Here is a 19,108-nt window from a genome sequence, read left to right on the forward strand (position 1 = left end):
TAAAACAGGGGAATTTTCAATAAAGTAACCCTGAATGAACCTAGTCAGCAAATGTCAATAAGGCCATTATTTGACATTCCTCGTTTCTGATAGAGAAGAGGAGTTGAACGACCTGTGTGACAGTGAACTGGACAAAGTACTGAGTAACAAAAAGGTTACTCTCTAGCTCTCATTTGCACCCACGTACAGTTACAGTACATGTCCAAGTTTGTAGACATCTGCTGATCATGCTTCTTTTGATATCAGGGTTACGAATAGGAAGTAACATCTAAATTCTAGGCAGTGGTTCTATACAGACTACTAGTACTACTAGTACTAAACGTGTAGGAAACTTGACAGGTACACAAAAGGTACACTTGATGGCATTCAGCAATGAAAGTGATGGTCAGGCCAGCTACTGATTAGCTCTGGATCACAAACATTCCAGTTCATCTCCAAAGTTCTGGATGGAGCTCCGTCACTCCAGTGAACACAACAGTTCCACTTGCTCCACAGATCAGTGCTGTCTTCATACCTCTCTATCTGATATTTGGCATAGAAAATAAAGTGATCCATATTGAAAAATATTACATTCTTAATCACATTTAAGTATTTATATTCTTTTAGACATGTCTTTTCTTTTCTTTTTACAAAAGCACATTTATTTCTTCCATTATCATCATCATCACATAATAAGCAAGTACTTCATTCACAAAATATCAAGATTAAAATTAATCAGACAAGAAAAATAGATGTGAGGTCACTGTTTTTACATCAGTATTCATCAGTATTCTGTGTATACATCTTAACACATGGCATTGACGACAAATAAAAATCAATTCCCAGCTTTCACAATGAGTAGAGTACAAATAGAAGCGACTATACATGCAGTAAAACCGTAGGGTGATCTGTTTTCAGTCTTTTAAAAAGATATGATCTAAAGTAAGTAGTTTCTGCAGAATTCTGTATGGCTTGTAATAAACTGTAAATTCTGGAAGAAAAGGTCGGTTTTCATTTACATTTAAATAATAAAAATGATCTGTAGCTTGTGGGATGGAGTACTGGTGAATGTAGGGAGACAGTAGGAGTCGTGACATAATTCAATTTCTTGCACATAATTCAACACACATGATTTGTGAGTTTACAAAGAGAAGACCGCCAGTTGTGGCAATGACTCGGTTTAAAAGAATTTAACCATTAACACGGTTTAAAAATGGGAAGAAATTGCACAGAAACTCAACTCTGCCACTGGAGAATAGCAAGGTCTTTTCTCAGATTAATAACCATCATTTCATATCACTGTGTAACATTTCACACATGCCAACATCATACCATCCAAATAGTTCACTGCATATGATTAAGTTTAAATTAAAAATAATGTAACACTTTATTGGGATAGTAACCTTCCGATTTGAGATACTTAACTTATCTTTAATTTAAATATTTCAAATTCAAGGTGAAAAAAATCCAACAAAATAAATAATAAATTACTATTATTTATCACTTACCCAAGATGTAGTCAATTACCCAGGAAATGTTAGGTTCTGTAGTTTGTTCCCCAGTTTAGAATGGGAGACGCTAGGAAAATCTCATCTCTGTAACTGTACAAGCCTAAGAACAAGTTAATCTGCTTAAAACGCATCCAGACGTTTGTTTGTTTCGTGGTTTAGAACATGGTATGACTTACTTTTGATTTACTTTTGACTAATTGACAGCTGAATGTCGGCATTCATTTTGATTATCCATTTCAATTTTAGCCCATATGTTTTAATAAAGACTAGCCATAGCTATTTGACTAAATCATTTCAAATGTAAAGGTTTATTTAACATTTGGTGGATTTTTAAAGCAAATAAATGATGTTCTCTGGAATGTAGTAACAGTGTTTGTTAGCAACATTACCCTAGCATCTCCCATTTAAAAGCAAAAGCTAATGTCATATCGAGTCTTGGCTGATCTTTTGTATCTGGGGAAAGTGAAAAGTGTATGATTTCCCCTGTATTATTTAATTTTATATCTCCTGACCTTAACTCGTACCCTGGTCCTAAATCTAATTCTAACCCTGACGCTGTCCAAAATTTAAACAGTTTTACCCGATCATTATCATATAAATGTACCTGATGGTTAAATTCTGCAGTTTCACTGCAACATCCTCAGCACATCAACCAATCAAAAAGTTCATGAACTGTGAGAACATTTCTCATCAATTAGCAGTGGGGAAAAGTACATCGATTGGTAGAGGTTTAGGTGGGGAAGTGTAGTAACTATGCTGCCCTCCACACAGACACACAGACTCACTCCTTGTTTCAATACCCATTTTAACAAGCCCTCAGCCACTCGACCTCAGCACTTCCCATAGGGGAATCACCATAACTTTGGATTGGCTGGCTCGGCTTTTGGTTGCACTGAATCTGTTGTACGCCCTCTGTAATGTGACTGCTGATTGAACTTCAATACTTTAGTTTGCTAGCTATTTGCTTTAGTTTGCTATTTAGCACGCTAAAGGCTACATGCTAACAATGCCAAGCTTTGTTTATTATTATTTTTAAACAAGGCCAGAAGCTAAACAAAGCAATTATTTACATACGCCACGATCAAACTTCGCTGAGGGGTCACTTGTCTAATGTAGCCAGAATGCAGTTCTGAGTGAACTTGGTGAGGACAGTACTGAAACAGGGTTCAATTCCCCACTTGGGCAGGCAGACTAGGCTACATCAAAAAAAAAAAAAAAAAAAGAAATTGAAAAGTAGAAATATAAGTACCTCATCAAAATAAGTAGTGGAATACACACTTCAAAATGTACTTGAGTGAAATTAAGAACTGGTACGAGTTTAACACAAAAGCGAATTTGACATGTTTTAATAAAAACAGTAAAAATGTAGTGGAACTCAACTGACAGGAGAAGCTTTTAACAGGGTAAATGTAAAGAGTAAAAAGTATATTTGTTTTTTTGTGTTTTATTTAGAAAGTATTCAATTTTAATACTAATGGAGTTAACTATATATCTTCCAAAATAATACTACAATAATTAATATCACTTACAGATTTTCCAGCCCTGCTATCCATCAGCTGCACATTTGCATCCGTCTGAACTGCCAACACTGGCTGTTTCTAACTGAGAGAGTAGAGTATGGTACTGGTATGGACAAATAAAAGCCTTACACCAATCACTTCATCACATGTAGCAACACACACACACACACACACACACACACACACAAGGCTCAAATGTCCAGCACCACATTTCAACTGCATACATAGACAGACAGACAGACAGACAGACACACACACACACACACACACACACACACACACACTCACTCACTAACAAATACAACTACTAATTAACTTCTCACACACTTGGATGAGTGAGAACACCAAAATCACCGTTCAATAGCACTTTATATATTTTACAAAAACCTGACCGGATGCTGAGAGTTAAAGAAAAAACAAACAAACAAAAAAAAAAAATTAAAGCTTTAAGCAAGACAAAAATCAACCTTTCACAATTTTCCCTTTACAGCCAAAAAAATGCCTGTTTTTTATGAAGTTTTAGTTTCTGTCTGTGTCACCTACAAAACACATGATTCTATTAGTTTCATTAGGCCTGTAGCCCCAGAAAAAACGTACAGGGCCCATATCATAGAAAAAAAACGGATACTCACGTTTCTAGCTCACGGTCCAGTTCCCAGTCCATATATGAAAACTCTGCTGCAAAAACTGGTCATACTGAATTGACTGGTTTTTGGATGGAACACACAAAACCAACACATTTCCATACTATATATCCACCTATTCAGACTACAGTGATTTAGCCCCACTCATTCATGTTGTTTCACCCCAGACTGTCCAGACAGACAGTCAATCAGATATCATTTCAATAAATCAGTATTGAAAGATACAGTAAGAAAACACCCAGTGTAACTCCAAGTGATAAACAGAAAATGGTCAAAATGAAAGATGGCAGGTTTTGGTACATACACTCAACAGATCTCTTTTTAGGACTGTGGGAAGGAGCAGAAAAACAAGATGAAAACTGTAGAACAGCCATAAAAAAACTTCTGATACCAAACCTGTTTCAACAGTAATGGGAAAATTGTGTAACACTGATTTTTTTTAGCTATATATTTCTTCAATATGATAACCAACCCCTGAAAGCAATTCCATTGAAAATTAGCACAACAGCAGCTAAGCTGAAAGAACAGTGCACCACCTGCTGGACAGTTCTGATACTCTCCACAGAACTTGATTGTATAAAACTGAAAAACAAAATAAACAGAAGAGTTGGATATGGTTTACTTGGTGGCACTGGCTACACTGTGAGAGCAGAGAGGTATTACATACACACTGTAAACACTCCTTAATAAGAGCTCTGATATTAAGCCCTTTATTTGGCAACACACAGCGGCCTTTAGTGACCAAGGTCGCCTTTTGATTGAATAACAAGGCTAGAACAAAAACACTGAGATAAACCAAAACATAAATATAAAAAAAAAAAAAAAAAATTCTGTAAGACGAACAGCTCAGGGATACATATAAAAGGGATCATTTAAAGCTCTAACCAGCTCCAACCAAATTTCGCATGAAATGATATGCATGTGGTCTGGTGGTCTGTTGTTCTGATGTCATGGTACGGAATCTCAATAAAATGTGTGTAACTACTGGAAAAAAAAACTAAAAAACAGGAAGTCCGAGTCATTCCCAGATGAGCCATGACCATTCTGAGCAAAACAAAAGGTTTGATTCCCCTGAACTGAAAAGACGCCAACAGAAGGCACCAAAAGGAAAAGTCCAAAAACATCCTGATTGGGTTTTAAAAAGGGCAGCCTTTGTCCACCGTTGCGTGTGTATGTCTTGTCCATGAATAATGCATCCAATTCAAGAAGAAAAGAAAATGCCTAATTCAATTTGAATGTGCAAATGAGCCACTGTGTGCTGGGATGTGCCCCAATACTTAAACCCGAACCGCAAAACATCACAAACCGTTCTGTCCAAGACAGGCAAATATTATTCTGTGCTACAGTCGGGACTAGAAATCAATCGTCCCTATCCCTATACATTTCTACGTTTATATAAAAGAGAGGAAAAAGACCGGAGATGTAAATGGCTCTTTAGACAGCTCCCCTCTATGTAAACATCAGATCACTCCAAATCTCAAACCAAAGGCAGTCTCATCATACCCGAAAAGTGCCAGGGAGTCCCAGGACAGAGCAACAGTGCTGGGAAAAAAGGCTCTTAAACATTACAAGTAGTGCATTTTCCGGTAAACAACGCACAGATGTTTTATAGGGGTTGCACCAATACTCAAGCAGGTAGAGGAATGGAAGTAGGAGGGGGCTCCGTGCGAGATTCGGGAAAAGGTCTGTTCTGCTGTGCAAAAAAAAAAAAAAAAGCAGATGCGAAGACAGGGTGTAATTTGCTCCATGACTAAACAAGAATGTTCTGATCAAATGCATCTCATTTAGGCTTCTCTAAAATCCATGTACATGAGGAGGTGTTGCAGAGGTGACAGGAGAGATAAGGAGTTGTTTAAGGCATCTCATTTGATGGCTGTGTTTTCTGCTCCACAGTTACCAGCCCTGGGAGCAAAAGACTGAAGAACAGAGAGCATCCAGGCCTCCTCAGCCTTAATCAGCCCTGATTAAGAAAAAATAAACAGCAAGTCAACCAAACATCATCCACTCCCAGACTACACCCAGATAACTCTGTGAGACCAACCTGGCTACGACTCGCTCTCCATGGAAATGGTGATAGTCTCACTTTCATCTGTAATGGCGAAAAGAAATGGATAATAACAATCAAGATCACTTTACTGGCAGAGTATAATTCCAAGAATTGGTGCTTATATAAACAAAATACAAACAATAAACATGCTACACAAAATCACAAAAAACTCAAATAGCTTCTTGCTTTTCGAAAATATGATTAAACACAATGAAAGAAAATGATTTTACTTTATTAGTAATAATAAGATGAGCAACATAGTTTGTTAACAGTAGTTTATGACTGCTGAGCAAAATAGAGGTCAAAGATAACTCTATGAACAGCACAACTGTTTTAATAACTTGTGGTGTTAATACAGAACATGTCTGCTGTATGCACTCATATGTGAGTTTATAAAGAATTTTACAATCGCTCAGCCAATCAGATTTTAGAACAGGAACTCTACATTTTAATGCATACTCTACTGTTCAAAGTTTAGGATCACTTGCAATATTAGCATTTACATTTATGGCATTTGGCTGACGCTCTCATCCAGAGCAACTTACAAGGTTACTCATATTACAGAGGTGGGCCAAAATTTTACCCATGGACTCTTACTAATGTACTGCAGCATAGTAGTGGTGTTATGCACCACACCAATAACAGCCCTTTGTTATTTTATATACAATAATAATGGACTTAGTGTGAATTTTTTAAGGAAATGATAACTATACTGTAATTATCTATTTATATTTTTGTCAGGTTCCTGCCTTGAGGTTTGATTATTTAATATTAATTATATCATCTATTTATTCTTAATGCTTACAGACACATTTCAGCCACTTCAGAATTTTCTAAAGTTCTGCTTGTCATTCTTAGCACATTCTTTTATTAACAGCTTCTGAATGTGTCCCACTAATTATCTGACCAACTTATTAAAAACTCATTATACTTGTCTGCAGATCTCTCTATACTAATTTCACAATATGTCAAGAACCTGTCAGATTTTTGACATCCAACATGCTGGAATAGACAAAGAAGAACCAGGGATGGCACATTTAAAGATCCTATCAAACACTGATGATTGTACACATCATTTGTATCCCACATTTCAAATGCTGCACTGCACAAAATCCAATTAACCAGACCTAATAATGCTTTCATTGTAATGTTTTTGATATGCATACTGTGATTTATCATGATAGTAATATGATGTATAAATATAAACTATTAATTACAAACTTTTGGACAGTGATTCCACACTTTTATATGCTCAATGTTTAAAAATATTTATCAGCCAGTTAATATAAGCAATACTCCATTGCAATAACTTACCGGTTTTCAAGGCATATCCCTGATCGTCATTAGTGTGGAGGTTGTTGCCAAGCAGACGGTTTTGAGACTCACTTAGAGGACTAGACTGCTGAACAGATCCATCTTCAGCACTGTAGGGAAAAATAACCAAAAACACCAGACTAAAACATTATTTTCTGTTACTTATCTTTAAACAGATTTAAAAACATATAAAGGACATTAAAAGGATTTTAAAACTATACATGCCAGATTAAAGGATGTACGCATACACAGATTTACTCAAGATAGACAAAGAGCCCTGTACATACTGAGCTGTTCACTTAACTGTGCAAATATACAAAATGTACAAACAAACAACTGGATAAGAAGTAGGGAATAAATATATACTATGATACCGGACAAAAACAAAAAGGTGGTTCTAAAGGGTTCTTTAATAAAGGCAAAGGATCCTATATGGAACCATGAGAACTCAAAGAGTCATTTGAATGTTTATGTTTAAATGGCTCTTCTCTACAACTGAGAACTACAAACGGCAAACGGCTTTTTAAGCAAACGTTTCCACAATTGTTGTAGGTCAAAAGCATATAAAAAAGTAAATGTAAACATATATTAGCATATAAAACAGTGCCTCACCTTTTGCTCATGGTGTCAGGGTGTAGAACTACTGTTGGCTGTTCTGGATCAATGGAAACCAGTCGGGTTGGGAACGTGAGGCCATCTCCCTGACTGCGGCAGACAAATGGGAAGAAAATCAGGTTTACATTCATCATCAGCCAACTACATCACCTCCATTTTTTTCGTTTTGCAAATTACAATCGAGAAAAAAAGAAAAGAGGAGTTGAATTCAGGAAGCACAGCTTAGCCAAAAGCAAGTGTGTGTTTGTTCAAGCTGCATGTGATACTTCCTGAAGTAATATAGTTAGTAATTAATTAAGGATACCACAAAAAACTGCGTACAACAGCTCCTACCACCCTCGTCTTATTTAGTTCATACAGTATAACTAAACAGAATAAAATGCCTGTGATGTCCAGCATCACGCTGGAGATTTTGATTTGCATATAACATGGGAAAACAGCACTAATGCAAATCAGGTTCCTGTCTGTCTAACAAAGATGCTTTTAGGAGAAATATAATGCAGAAAAAAATCTTGTCTGAACATTGTGCAGGTATGAAACATAAAAAGTTTGGGGGCCTGACTGATTTTAGAGGGTTGTTCAGATAGGAATTCAGATACCCAATAACTTTGGCTAGTGTAATATATCCAGATATATCATACTTTACTGACTGATATGAGTGTTCGTTGTCAACTGTGAGTGTAAAATATGATTTTCAGTCACAAAACATCCCATTCCTTAAACAGCATAATTCATTTTTTTGGAATGTTTGTTTTCTGTTCACTTGCATCGGTTCTCTTCCTAGAACATGTTCTTATTCAAAGGGTTAGTTTTGGATACAATTACATGTTTCAAATTTAAATTCAGCATTGGGTGGGGGTGGGGGTGGGGGTTAACGGATTTAGATGTTTGTCAGTAAAGTTAACAAGATGTTGGTTAGAAGAATGCGTCTGATTTCCGCCCTCCAGACACTGTATGGATTGGTCCATCAATTCCTTGGATAAGAACCGTAATTACTGGTCTTTCTTGAGGAGGCAGGTTTGGCTATAACAATCTCAATAGATTATTTATTTAGCTGTGTTTGCATTCTAAATGTTAGTGTTTTCTTAAGAATTTACTGTCAAGGGTATTAAAAACAGTCTGTCCTTCTTTTGTCTCTACTGTCTAGGAAGGAGCATTGCTGTGAGGATGTTTGCATTCAGAAAAAAAGAGCGTTAATAAGGTCAGGATGTTGGATGATCATTACCCCACCTTATTCCCAACTCATTTCAAAAGTATTGGATGGAGCACCAACCATCATTCCAAAGAACACGGTTCCACTGCTCCACAGCTCAATGCTGGGGGGCTTAATACCCCTCTAATGCACGCCTGACATTAAGCATGGTGCCAATGCGTTTATCTGCTCCAGAGAGTCCTATTATATTAGCAATAATTTCTACAAGGCCTAGACAAGCTATGTGTTGTATATGTATGCAACTTGACCTAGCAGAAGGGGCGTCCACAAAGATTTTAATATGATGTCTGTTTTTGTCAGTACTGATAAAACTGTATTATAAAACAGTATTATTAAGTCAAGTTCTAGATATGAATGAAGTGTGAGTAGGCTCTGAGCTTACCTGGTGAAGACTGGCAGAAGCCAGTACTTCTTTTGATCACCGAACACCTGAGCAATGTTCTTGGTGAAGCCCAGAGAGAAGCCGTTTTTATCAGGGCCATTTCTGAACACGGGAGCTCGAAACGCCTCTGAAGGGAGCAAGGGAGGATGACAAGACAGCAGCAGCATGTAAAAAAAAATTCTCTGCTAAATTCGCTCATTGAGATGTGGTGATTTGGGTTGACTGTGTGCCAGATAGTGTAGACAGATGCACAGAGGGGTGGAGATGGCAGGAGTGCGTTACCTATGGTGGATCTGTTCTTTCCTACAAGCCACAGGTGGTAAGTGAAGAGTGAGAGAATGCTGATGCAGAACATGGCCGCCACAAAAAAGAGAAACAAGACATGGAATTTGGCGTGAGAGTCTGGCAGGTCACTCTGAGAGAGGGGGGAAAAAAGAGAGGAGAATCGTAAGACAAGGGTCAACAGACAGGTAAGACATGGGTAACCACGACATGCCACCTGGACAACTCAACAGACACACACCGATCAATCACGAAGCCTTTAGGTAAAAATAAAAAGGCGACAGAGTTGTATCCGTTATCCGTGCTGGTGAGAACGCACCAAACAACAAGCAGGCACTAACAGCGGAGATTACCTTTGGACAATTCTCTGCGGATTTCCTCCGGCAAAGCTTAGTGCAAACAGAGACAGACTGTTAGACACAAGGAGAACACAGCAGGAAAGCACACGTGTAGCAGATGCAAGGGCTACTAGGGGAGAGAGAAGCAAGGAAAAGTTACAACACCAGATCAGACACCAACAAAAAACATGGAATGCAGAAGGAAGAAATGCGGACCTGAATAGAAATGAGGAGGCAAAGGCAGAGCAAAGAGGCAATGGAGCCAAATAAGGGGACCAATGCTGGTCAGCAGGAGTCAGAGATGTTTACACAACACTTTATGCAAGTTTAAGTCAAGTCTCAAGTCTTCAGTCATGAACTTTCGTCTCTAACCGTTATGCAAAAGTATTTCAAATGCACATAAGGAAACCCTTCTCAGTTATGAAATACGGCTTGGTGCAATTTCTTTTTGCTTGGACCGTTTTTCATCCAGATGTTCGTCTATTTTCTGCTGTTTCCCCTGCTGCCAGATTTGTGTGGGGAAATACACTACCACCACGCCTGTACTGTTAATTTGGCTTAATATGGCTGATTAGTAAAGGAACTATAACTGAAATGCTCTCTTCTAGTAGTGGAAGTACAGTGAACCCTTCTTTTGGTTTTAAACAAGAACTGAACAGTGCATTCAGAACAGAGAGTAGTAAGCTAATGCACACTTGGGTTGCAATGGTATGTGATTTTCACAGTATGAGAACTGCCTCAAAATATCTTTCTCTTGTTGTTATTATTATCATTAACAATATTATACATTGACCCTTAAATGAATGAAAACTGCATTTTTGGTTGAACACAATATTTACTATAATTAAAAAATGTATTAATGGAGGTAAACGTAAAATGTTTTTTTATATAAATGCATAATGCATAAGGTGAAGCTTGAAGCTCTTTTAAACTATTTTGTTCCCAGCAAATGGTTATTTTCTGTTTTTAAAAATAAATAAATAAAAATAATAATAATAATAATAATAATAATAATAAAAAAACCCTCCATCTTCTAAGGTTAAAAGTGCCATAGTATAAGTTAGAGTTAACAGTAAGTCTACGTTAAGTTACCAGTCAGTCGAAATCACTAACTCAAGTCTCCATCTCTGTCAGAAGTGCAGTCAGGGAGCAAAAAGCAAATCAACAAGACAAGAAGCCTTAATCTTAGAGCACATAGGGAGAAAACATCAAACAAACATAACACTCTCTAATGGACCAGCAGACACCCAGAACTCAGCCCAAATCTCTTCCTGAATGTGAAGATGCAAATGACAAAAACAGGACATTGCATATGCCATTAGATAAGAGGGCAGTGCCTGTTGACAGATGACTACTTACTGTCCAAAACTTGATGAAGTACTGAAGGACAGTGGCGGCGATAAATAAGCAATAAACCAACGAATAGGCAAGGAACAAGATGAAGAACTTGTAATTGGAGAAGCCCACGCAGTTGTTCACCCTGTGACAGAGATAAAAGGCAGTGTTGACAACATTTAAAGAAAAAAAAAAACAAAAACATTATTGAACACCTTAAAAACCATAAGAACAATTCACTCACCAAGGACAGTGATGATCCATTTTCAACACACACCTGTAAACAAAAAACAAATCATAATCATATCTTATCTATTATTAGTGTGTCTTGATGTACTGTGTGCTGGTAAGAAATGTTCAGGTAAAGATTATTCATATCAGAGCTATTTCAGAAAGCTTTCCTAATGACACCACATTAATTATTAGGTAGGCTTCCCTGGAGAGGACATCTGTTTTTCTTGGAAGCCAACCTAACAATGCTTCAGCCTCAAGTTTGGAAAATGTCCTGTAGACTTGGTCATCATTCTGGCCACTGCTTCTCTCTCTCTTAGTCACTGATCACTCCTAATTTTTAAGAACATTCAACCTCTAGATGTTCGTTGGTTTTCCTGCTGAAACCCATCAGAATGAAAGTATAGGACAGCTTTAGCAGATGTGTTACAGCAGGGAAGTCACTAAACGTTTTTCACTTCAACACCCATGTGTTTAGATATTGGCTTTCAGTTTCCACATCATGTGCGCAGATCCCATCTTGTTAGCATGTTCATCAGCACTCTGCCTCTTGTTCTCTTAAAGCTGTGCAGCTAATGTCTGCATGTGTTTTTGTGCAGCTAACATGCCCTTGTACTCACATGTCACATGCCGAGCAGTGATGGCACCTATCAGGTTTGATCACCTGGCAGCGGTCACAGTACCGGATGGCTATGAGGGAGCAAATAATAAATAGCTCTGATCATCTTCACAGTAAGAACTTGCTTAACAGTGGGACTGTGGATATATTCAGGAATGAACATGTGTAATTAAGTAAGTAAATAAATGCAGTACTCTTTAAAGGACCTCTGAAGCAATGCATCAACATATCACATTCCAAATCAGCAACATCAACATCAGCACAGCAACAACAAAAATAAAACACTGGGATGAGACTCATGGGGAATCGCAGTACTGTAAGCTCACATTACAAATCCAGAAGCCACAGCCCCTTTGTTTTTAAGAACATCCTACACTGCCCACCTATTAATTCGTGCCAAGGGATATGAGACTGGAATCAGCAATTCTGCCTTCTGGCAAGAATAGGGCTTGGCAAATGGGGTAAGGCAGAGTACTGCATAGTAAGGAACAAATTAAGAGAAAGGACCTACAGTACATGCTCCATGACCTCAACAGGAAGTTATGTGTATTACAGAATCTGTTTGATATGTAATGAACAATTTACATACAATCACCATTTCTAGTCACTATGCTAAAGGTTAGGTCTGGATGCTGCTTATTACAGGTTTTTCAATTCAAGAATGATCTTGACTTGTACCAGTCCAGCATGTGGGCCTCACCTCCAGCTCCAGTGCGAGTGTAGAGCGGCAGACTGCTGGCCACTTTCTTCAGGATCTCCTGCTGAGTCTCTGGACGCTCTTCTTTCTCATATTGCTCCTTCTCAGCTTTGGGCAGGCAGAACTGGAACAAAAACGCATACACACGTCTTTTAATGCCAAATTCAGTGTTTATGGATGTGTTAGTGACGCACATCTTACCAGCAATGAAGCGATTTCATTATATTTTGGGGATCATTTACTGTCTATTCATTTACATATAACATATACAGTACTGTGCAAGACCTAATGGTGCCAGAGACCACCATTAGGTACAGGTTCTTAATTTTTCATTATCGGAATCTAAATATCCTTTTTAAATCAGTGTTTGTGCCCACCCTGTTACATTATTACTGCTTCCATTCTTTCAGTCTTATTCAGCTTTAAAAGTTGGAGCCTTATCAGCTTCACAGCACTGATAGATGGACTGTGGAGCTTGATTTACTCCTAAAAGCTCCAAGTACTTATCAGATGGGGCAGTTTTAGCAACCCATCAAGTCTTGAATGGATGTTAGTAGTCCTGTGTTCTCTGGATATTTATGCAACTTCAGTGCTGGAAGCTCCTGTCCTTCCCCTTAATTTTGTTAGACTGTTATCTAAATACATATGTTTTAGACATATCACCGGAACAATGACTAACATGTACTAAATGTACTTTTTCATGTACTTGTACTAATCTGTTTGTTAAATCGGCCCTTCTTTCTTCCAAATTTAGTACTGCCAATTAACTCACACCTTCGTAGCTCCCTGTAGCACTAGCAGTGCTCCTGAAACTAGGAGTAGTGGTACGAATAGTACTAGTAAGGGCTCAACATGTCTTCTCCTCAGCCACCACCTCTGTTCGAACTGCCACTGATGCTGCACTGCCAGGTAGACAACACTCTCTGGCGCCGGGTCCCCAGCCCCTTGGCACCAGCTAACAGGCGCCTGGTAGGCAGACACATCTACTTAGCCGGAGACAGCACTGCAGATTGTGCACACTCTGACTCCGGCAGCTGATGGCAAAGCGACATGGCTAGGAATTCGAACCTGCGGCCCCTGGGGCCATAGTGGTAGAACACTGGAGCACAGAGCCTTATTGATTGTTTTACCTAGATCCTTTTGGACAACTTTTACATAGTATTTTACACAGCCAATAGCAATTTATTTATTTCGTGCAGCTGATTTCAGCTGATCTCTGATAACACACTGATACATTTCAGGCAATGCTGATGAGTAAAGCATGAGGAGGAAAGTAGTAAATTAATAAACAAATACATAAATAGGTTAACATCATTTTCAGGTAGCTCACCTCTTTGGAAGGGTTTGCTGGTCTTGAGAAGATGGTCTTCCAGTAAGACCAAACAAACATGATGAACGAGAGGTGAAAGACGACCAAGTAGATAACTGCGAGAACCAGAAAGTGTGTGGCATTAGAAGCAATGCGAATTCAATGAGAGTGAAAGTGCCACTGCTAAATTCGCTTTAGAAGGGGATTCAATTAAAGCTCGTAATTCTTAGATGGGCTGACATATGAGCAATGTCTTCAAGAGGCTGTAAACTTCCCCAGGCTGTTGGTTTTCATTACTGAGGCACTTTAGCTTACGGTCAGCACAAACAAGACATGGACACTCAGCTTAAAGAAATGGTTCGCTGGAAAAATAGAGTAAATCAGCCAAAACATGTTTGGTGTCTGATGTTCACTGGAGCTATGAAGCTAATCTAGCTAACAAATAATTAATCTTTTAAGCTGGACAGACATCTATTATTCCATCCTTCAATGCAAAACTAAATAAGCCGATTTCTGAGGCTAAACATGACTTGGCTGATACACATTACTTTTCTTTAACTCATATAAAAGTTTAGTTTATCTAATATATACAGAAGAGTTCAGAAGTTTACATGCACTCATCATGGTCATAATGGTCACGGCAACAGAGGGCTCACAGTGATTTCTTCTGTTCTTGTCTAGGGCAGAATTTTTTTTTGATTTAAGATTTTTTGTTTTACTTTAGCTTCAAGATGATCAGTTCAAGCAATGGTGTGTAAGAACAAGTTATTGGATGTAGCCACTTTGCCATGGTCTGAAAGTAGACCCAAACTGTCCAATATACAAATACACAAGCGTGCCATGAACTGGAAGCTGCTGGTTTTACATCCAAGTTTTATATCCGTGTACTGAGAGGCTGCCATCCAACAAAGGCTACTCCAACTCCAAAACCGGCACCGTTAAGCTGGACCTACGTTTCCAGCTGACCACATGGACCACAGAAAAGAAGGAATGTTTTATGGTTAAATGAGACGAAGATGTTTGGAGGACTTAAGGTGAAAGCAATCAACCCCACCAATCCAAACTGATACTAGGATCAGATATCGGTCCTGATACTAACGAAATTAGCTGGAAAGCGTGTCGGATAATTAGTCTGATCCAAGGGGGTGGGATCCATTCATGGAACCAGACGGTATTCTAGGCTTCATAACTCAGGATTAGAGTAACCTACAGACATGATACACATATCACAGCAAATAGCAAGACTCTCCCTACCTACCCTCGACCTGTCATCAACTATCAGCAAATAATTCGGCTTGTCATATAAGGAGAACTGAGAGGGGAGGAGCTGCTAGAACTCTTTAGTCTCACAGACTTTTTCAGAAGAATCTTAGATTAAAAATCCTGAGCCCAGACAACACTATGCCAAGGTCCAGCACAATTATTATAATTAGATTTTGACCAATAAACAGAAATTGGGTTCATTTATACCTCATGTTCATTTGTTATAGTTTATTACTTTACTAACTTCGTAAAACAATTATGTTAATCCTGATGCCTCAAGTCTCTTCCAGACCACCAGGTATATGGTTTATTAAGTATCGGATAGGTATCGTGTATCCACCGATACGCAAAGTTCATGTATCAGTATCGCTATCGGAACAGACAACAGTGGATCGGTGCATCCCTACTGTTAACCATGGTGGTGGTAGCATCATGCATGCTCAGGGTCTGTTCTGAAACAGGTACACTGCACATGGAAGTACATGGAATAATGGAGAAGAAAAACTACCATAGCATTTTAGCATAATCCTTAAGCCATCAGCAAGGTCGAGGCGAAACCTGGACACAACTGGGGGTTTCAGCAAGATACTGGCCCCAAACATCAAAAGTGGTTGAAAAGGACAGCTTAATCAAGCTTAATTCAAGTCCTAACCTCAACCCTATCAAAAATGTGTGACTGTGTTCAAATGCTGGGTCCAAAACTCTACCAAACTGCCAAGAAGAGTGATTAACATATCTAACAGGAACCAGAAGCTTTTTGATGGCTACTAAAAGCATTGGGTCACGGTGTAACTTGCTATGATACATTTAACCAAATAATTGGGTGTGCTGTGTGTATAATTATAATAAAATGTATTATTTATTAATTATTATTATTATTAAACACTCATTCTGCCCCAAACAAAGAAAAGTCCGAAAATCGTTAAAAGCCCAATATTGCCATGACACTCCTGGCAATATTATATGTATCGGACATTGTTGTCCATGATGAGTGTATTAAAACTTCCAAAACCAACTGAAAATCATCACTAATTATTTTAAACTTACAACAAGAACATAAACAACATGATGGCATTAAGTTAGACCATATATACCCAGTTATACCAGGCTGCTTCAACACTTACTTTTTTCTCCTGTACTTGGAATTGTGACTGCAAAGAGTGAAAGAGAAAGAATAGACTTTCATGAATCAGTTTGAACAAACATTCAGCAGAAAATAAAAAGATAATCAGGTCTGTGTTTGTCTTTCCAAAATATCTTTGTATTGTTTTACAAAAACAATATCTGAAGTAGAGCTTGACTGAGGTTGGGAGGTTTTATTGGTATCCAGAAAAATGTTGTAGATAACAGTACTGACTTTTTTGGTCACAGCACTGTCGGGATTCAAATCCACAGTGTGTTAAATCACAACAGCAGCGAGTCGTCCCCTGTTTAACTATATGACAGCGGTACTATTGTATATTGTAAATGAATAAAGTACTCCACCCCAGTAATACAGTGTTTATATTATTTAAGACTGTGAGATTCTCCAGAGTCACAAGGAATCATGTCTGCCATTACAACACTGTTTAAATAAAACTGTTTTAGTATATTAAGTACATTTTAATAAAACCATACAAATATTTAATAACATTGACCAATATTTTCGGTTATAAGTTTTTTGGCCCCCTTACGTTTTTGACCACTTTAAATCATTGGGCTACAATGGGTAAATCAGATCATGGTTTTTGTCACTCAGGCCACCAACAGGTGGTTCTGTTTCCTCTGTCTAAAACAGCTGTCACAGCGTTGTCACTGCCTGATCATTACATAATCCTGTCTTATGGTATTGTGACTAACTGTTGCAAACTCCGCTAAATTCCACAAGAGGTCCAGCTCAATGTAATCTCTACTGACACGAGATTACTTTAGATAGGGTCCAGGAGCGATTCTCTCTTTTACAAGAGTCCTTTAATTTCTTACATGGTCGTTACACTGTCATAGCCTCCAATAATCAGTCAGATAACACGGTCACGACTTTCAGAGGAATTACAGTTCAACATTAGGACAACGCAGAGCACCACGCAGACACCGCTGTGAAAACCCAAACAGAGGGCTGTTACACTGTCCCAAAGTAACCGTGTTTTTCATGGTAACATGGATGCTCTAGTGGAGCCCCTAAAGTATTGAGGTAGAAAAATTATATTTCAACATTTAAAATGCTTCTCCTCGCTTGAATCAATAATTTCCTAAATTTAATAAATCGTTCACTCAATTAACAATTCATTCCTTCGATAAATCAGTCCCTCGGCTTAACAACCAGTTCTCTCAATTTGACAAATATATCCCTGTATTTAATAAACTGTTCCCTCGATTTAATAAATCAATTCAATGAATTGCTTCTTTGCTTTTAATAAATAATTTGTTTCCTCAATTTATCAATCAATTTCCTCCATTTATTAAATAATTCCCTGTATTTAATAAGTAGCTACATTTCCTCAACTTCATATATTTAGAACAAGAAAATGATAAATAATTGAATTAAGGGAGGCATTGCCCTTTTATAAATATAAATAAATATATGTATAACATAAAAAAATAATATAAATAAATTCAATATTTATTTATTTATTTGGAAGGGGGGGGGGTGTTAAATATACAACCCCCTCAGTTAGCTAAATATCCCGTTCCCTAAATTTAATAGCTAAATAATTCCCTCGATTTAATAACTCGAGGGAATTGAAAAAGACTGAAAAATACATTTATTAAATGGAGAGCTGGTTTTGAGTCTCTAAATATCGGCTAGACAGGGGGGATATTTGCAGACCCCACACTGTAGAGATGGAGGTGTTGGCAGGCTGGTTGTCTGAGTTAGCGCTAGTTCAGTAACAGGTTGAACAGCAGTTAGCCGGCTAATTAAGACTAAGTGGAGCTAGCCAGTGGTCAGTTAGCACTGCAGTACAATTGCCCCCCACACACATACACACACACACACACACAGCGGTGGCTCGCCGCCTCATTTCTGAGTCAAATAAGCAGCTGTTCAGCTGATGTTCACTGGTTTTCAGCGACGCAGCTCACAGAAAGCCTTCCCCGCACACTGGAAGCGGTTAGCTAGCGCGCTGGCTGGCTAAGTAAACAGAGACCAGCAGGTCTCAGTGTTTTCGAGGGCAGCGTTCGCCGTGGCTTCACTCGGGATACGTGTGAAACGCCCGTCCACGAATAAACAAGACCAACCCGACCTGTCCAGCCAAAAGCACGCAGCGCTATTTTACATTAAACACCGTCACCGGTTTAAGCGCTACATTAAACAGGTCTCCAGCTAGTCCTCCGTCCAAAGCGGCCAAACAGCTCCAATCACTTCCTAGTCAAGTTACCAAGCAGGCAAGCCGTCTCCGAGCTCAGAAGTAGCTGGCTGAAGCCAGGCTGATTAATAAATGGACTTACATATACAAAGCTCCACCACGTAGGCATAATATGACCAGCACACAACTAAGGCAATAAATATGACTGGTATCCAAGCCAGACCGCGCTGACAGCATCTCAATACATGCGAAGGCGCCATCTTTTACGTCCACTCCACAAAGACGGGCGGGCGGGCGGCAGAAACCATACAGGGCAGGCTGGAGCTGCGCTGCTCCAACCGGTGGGCTTCAACTTCAGTCATTCAGTGATCGATACTAACTACGTATATTTTTATATTATAAGAACTAAAACCATTATTTTTACTTTGATACTACTACATTTGACAAATTCTAATGAAGAAAGTGCTTTATGTTCAGTCCCATTTCAGTCGTTTAGTGTGTTTGAATTGTATTATGCTACATGCT

At 38.5% G+C, this 19,108-nt stretch overlaps 1 protein-coding gene across 2 annotated transcripts; it reads right to left on the reverse strand.

Moving 5' to 3' along the window:
* Nucleotides 1-223: 223 nt before the first annotated feature.
* On the reverse strand, nt 224-18,843 carry zdhhc20b (zDHHC palmitoyltransferase 20b). 2 transcript variants are annotated; one of them, XM_072690029.1, is made up of 14 exons: nt 18,726-18,843; nt 16,424-16,450; nt 14,058-14,152; nt 12,731-12,851; nt 12,032-12,101; nt 11,425-11,457; nt 11,205-11,325; nt 9,861-9,896; nt 9,508-9,640; nt 9,226-9,352; nt 7,628-7,720; nt 7,016-7,125; nt 5,696-5,743; nt 224-5,614 (listed from the first exon to the last, which is right to left on the reverse strand). In XM_072690029.1, exons 1-13 carry the CDS (start codon nt 18,841-18,843, stop codon nt 5,700-5,702), a joined length of 1,128 nt encoding a protein of 375 aa, XP_072546130.1. In that variant the 3' UTR covers nt 224-5,614; nt 5,696-5,699. The 2 variants fall into 2 exon arrangements, with proteins under 2 accessions (XP_072546130.1, XP_072546139.1); XM_072690038.1 differs by lacking the exon at nt 9,861-9,896 and having other exon boundaries at nt 225-5,614.
* Nucleotides 18,844-19,108: the final 265 nt, after the last annotated feature.

The sequence above is a fragment of the Salminus brasiliensis genome, chromosome 1 (genome assembly GCF_030463535.1).
Source record: "Salminus brasiliensis chromosome 1, fSalBra1.hap2, whole genome shotgun sequence".
NCBI lineage: Eukaryota > Metazoa > Chordata > Actinopteri > Characiformes > Bryconidae > Salminus > Salminus brasiliensis.

Excerpts from the sequence above, each read along its gene's own strand:
- zdhhc20b (XM_072690029.1), bottom strand. The coding sequence starts at position 18,843 with ATGGCGCCTTCGCATGTATTGAGATGCTGTCAGCGCGGTCTGGCTTGG. Across the intron at positions 11,458-12,031 it reads CACTGCTCGGCATGTGACAT|GTGTGTGTTGAAAATGGATC; the intron begins GTGAGTACAAGG and ends TTTTGTTTACAG. Across the intron at positions 9,641-9,860 it reads CCGCAGAGAATTGTCCAAAG|AGTGACCTGCCAGACTCTCA; the intron begins GTAATCTCCGCT and ends CCCCTCTCTCAG.